This window comes from Haliaeetus leucocephalus, unplaced genomic scaffold (assembly GCF_000737465.1).
Source record: "Haliaeetus leucocephalus isolate CR32 unplaced genomic scaffold, Haliaeetus_leucocephalus-4.0 Scaffold274, whole genome shotgun sequence".
Taxonomy (NCBI): Eukaryota; Metazoa; Chordata; class Aves; order Accipitriformes; family Accipitridae; genus Haliaeetus; species Haliaeetus leucocephalus.
In genome coordinates, this window is record NW_010972710.1 from 165,758 (window position 1) to 168,214 (window position 2,457).

The 2,457-nt window shown below is 66.5% G+C and overlaps 1 protein-coding gene across 1 annotated transcript in view; it reads left to right on the forward strand.

The window, feature by feature from the left end:
• The window catches only part of FBXW9 (F-box and WD repeat domain containing 9), a 3,669-nt gene that overhangs the window by 1,027 nt on the left and 185 nt on the right, over window positions 1-2,457 (forward strand). The window contains exons 2-10 of the mRNA XM_010569826.1: window positions 63-268; window positions 655-794; window positions 881-1,009; window positions 1,127-1,239; window positions 1,325-1,416; window positions 1,504-1,652; window positions 1,794-1,907; window positions 1,999-2,088; window positions 2,193-2,258. Of these exons, the coding sequence (XP_010568128.1) occupies window positions 63-268; window positions 655-794; window positions 881-1,009; window positions 1,127-1,239; window positions 1,325-1,416; window positions 1,504-1,652; window positions 1,794-1,907; window positions 1,999-2,088; window positions 2,193-2,258 (1,099 nt within the window). The remainder of the gene's footprint in view (window positions 1-62; window positions 269-654; window positions 795-880; window positions 1,010-1,126; window positions 1,240-1,324; window positions 1,417-1,503; window positions 1,653-1,793; window positions 1,908-1,998; window positions 2,089-2,192; window positions 2,259-2,457) is intronic.

The window sequence follows — 2,457 nt, forward strand, 5'->3', positions numbered from 1 at the left end:
GCCCCGACCCCGGGACCCAGCCCCCCTGCTCCCCCCCCGCGTCCTCCCTCGGGGCTGAAAAGGCCGCCCCCGGGCGGGGGGGGCGCGGGGGGCCTGCTGGCACTGCCGCTGGAGCTGCTGCTGGAGATCTGCGGGTACCTGGGGGCGCGGGAGGTGCGGGGGGTCCTGCCCCACGTCTGCCGGGCGCTGCGGGAGGTGGCCCGGGACGCCGTGGCCTGGCGGCTCCGTCTGCAGCGCAGTGCCCGGGGCCCCTTCCCCGTCCTGGAAGGTGGGTCTGGGGGGGCGACCCGGACATTGTGTTTCCACGCGGGGGGGCTGGAGACCCCAAAACATTTCCCCATAGTGGGTTGGGGACATCCCTAATACTCCGTTTTCCCGGCTTTGCCGACCCCAAGGGGGCTGTGAGGTGCTGCAGAGGACGAATGTGGGGAGTTGGGGTCCCTCTTTGACCCCTGTGGCAAATTGAGGGCCCCCAGTGACCCCCCATTTCCCCATAACTCATGTCCCAGCGCCCCACGTCCCCCACTCTGCTGAACCTTGAGGTGGCTATGGAGCACTGTGTGAGGTGAAGAGGGCAGGTTAAGGACCCCCCCAATGCCCCAGATCCCCCCATCAGTTCAGGAGGCTGCCCCTGACCCCCCCGTTTCTCTGCAGAGGAGGGGTTCGACTGGTCGGCCGCCTGCGTGGACCTGGAGGAGCACCTGCAGCGCTGGGGGGGCGGCGGGACCCCCATGGAGCACTTCTCCCTGGACGAGGGACACTTTGCCTCCGTTGACTCTGTCCTTCTGCTGCAGGTGGGGCCAGGCTGGGCCTGGGGGGTTCCCCAGTTCTGGGGGGTGGTCCCCGTCTTACCTCTGTGTGTGTGTGTCCCAACTGGTAGGGAGGGACCCTCTGCGTTTCAGGCGCCCGCGACCGCAACGTCAACCTGTGGGACCTGCGGCAGCTGGGCCGGGCCCCTGGCAAGGTGCTGGTGAAGGCACTGGGCACCGAGCGCAACGGGACTCACAAGGTGGGGGGTGCAGCCATTATCCCCTCTCCTCGCGGCTCAGTTGCCCCCCTTGGGGAGCCGCTGGGGGGTCCTGGAGTGGTTTTGGGAGCGGTGGTGGGCTTGGGCTCTCCCTCGCAGGGCTGGGTCTGGTGTTTGGCCTCCCAAGACAACAAGGTGTGCTCGGGCTCGTGGGACAGCACTGTGAAGCTGTGGGACCTGGAAGCCGAGGGGCAGCAGTTTGGGGAGATCAGGTAACAGCTGGGAGGGGCCCAGGGAGGCTTGGGGGGGTCCCTGGGGTGAGGTTCTGGCTGAGCCCAGCCCTTCCCTCACCCCCAGGGAGAAGGCAGCTGTGCTGTGCCTATCCTACCGCCCCGACGTCCTTGTCACCGGGACGTATGACAAGACGGTGACTGTTTACGACCCGCGAGGTTGGTCCTGCCCGGGATGGGGGTTGTCCCTGGGATTGGGGGAGGTGCTGGGGGGGGGCCTCTGGCTCAACCCCCCTCTGCTGTCAGCCGGCCAGGCTCTGGTGTGCAGCTACAAGCCCCATGCTAGCGCCGTTCTGTCCTTGGCGGCTGATGACCGGCTCATCGTGTCAGGCAGCGAGGACCGGACTCTTGTTGTCTTTGACCGACGGGGCGATGGGGTCCTTCAGCGGCTGCAGGTGGGTCCTGCTGCCCCCCAAAACGGGGGGGGACGGGGGACAGGGCTGGGGACTCCCTTCTCCATCACTGCTGCAGTTGGGGCCCTGAGATTTGGGGTGCAGCAGGATCTGCCCCCGCTAATGCTTATTCCTTCCTCCTAGCTGGAAAACTACCTGCTCTCCATGTCGTACCAGGGGACGCAGCTCTGGGCAGGGGACAACCACGGCCGAGTGTACGTCTTCAGGAACAGCACTGGCAGCTTCCAGCCCGCCCGGGTAGGGACCCCAAGGGGGTTGGGGGATGCAGGGGAGGGCTCAGGTGCCCCCCAGTGCCTCACAGTATGTTTTTACGTGCCCTCTCCTGCAGTACTTTGACGTGGGGCACCGGTTGCAGATCACGGGGCTCTGGCACTCGCTGGGGTCCCTCTATACCACGTCCACCGACAGGACGCTGCGGGTGAGGGTCCCTCTGTCCCCGTCACACAGTGCTGCGCTGGGGAGGGCCTGCTGACCCTTGTGTGGGGGGCTAGAGGACTGCGAACAGCTTTTGCTCTCTTGCAGATACACGTCCCTACAGACCCTCCCCGCACCATTTGCTCCTGGACGCATGACGACGTGCTTAATGGGGTAAGGAGGCACTTGCTCCCTTGCACACACGTGTGCACACACATCCGCTCGCACATGCGTGTGCAGGCATCCTGGCTCCCCCCAGTCTCGGTCCTGCCACAGCATCTGCTGTGCTGGTCCTTGCACTGGGGGCTCCCTGGGGTGGGGAAGTGTCCCCCTGGGTCAGGGGGTGTCCCCCCAGCAGGCCCCCTGCCCCGGA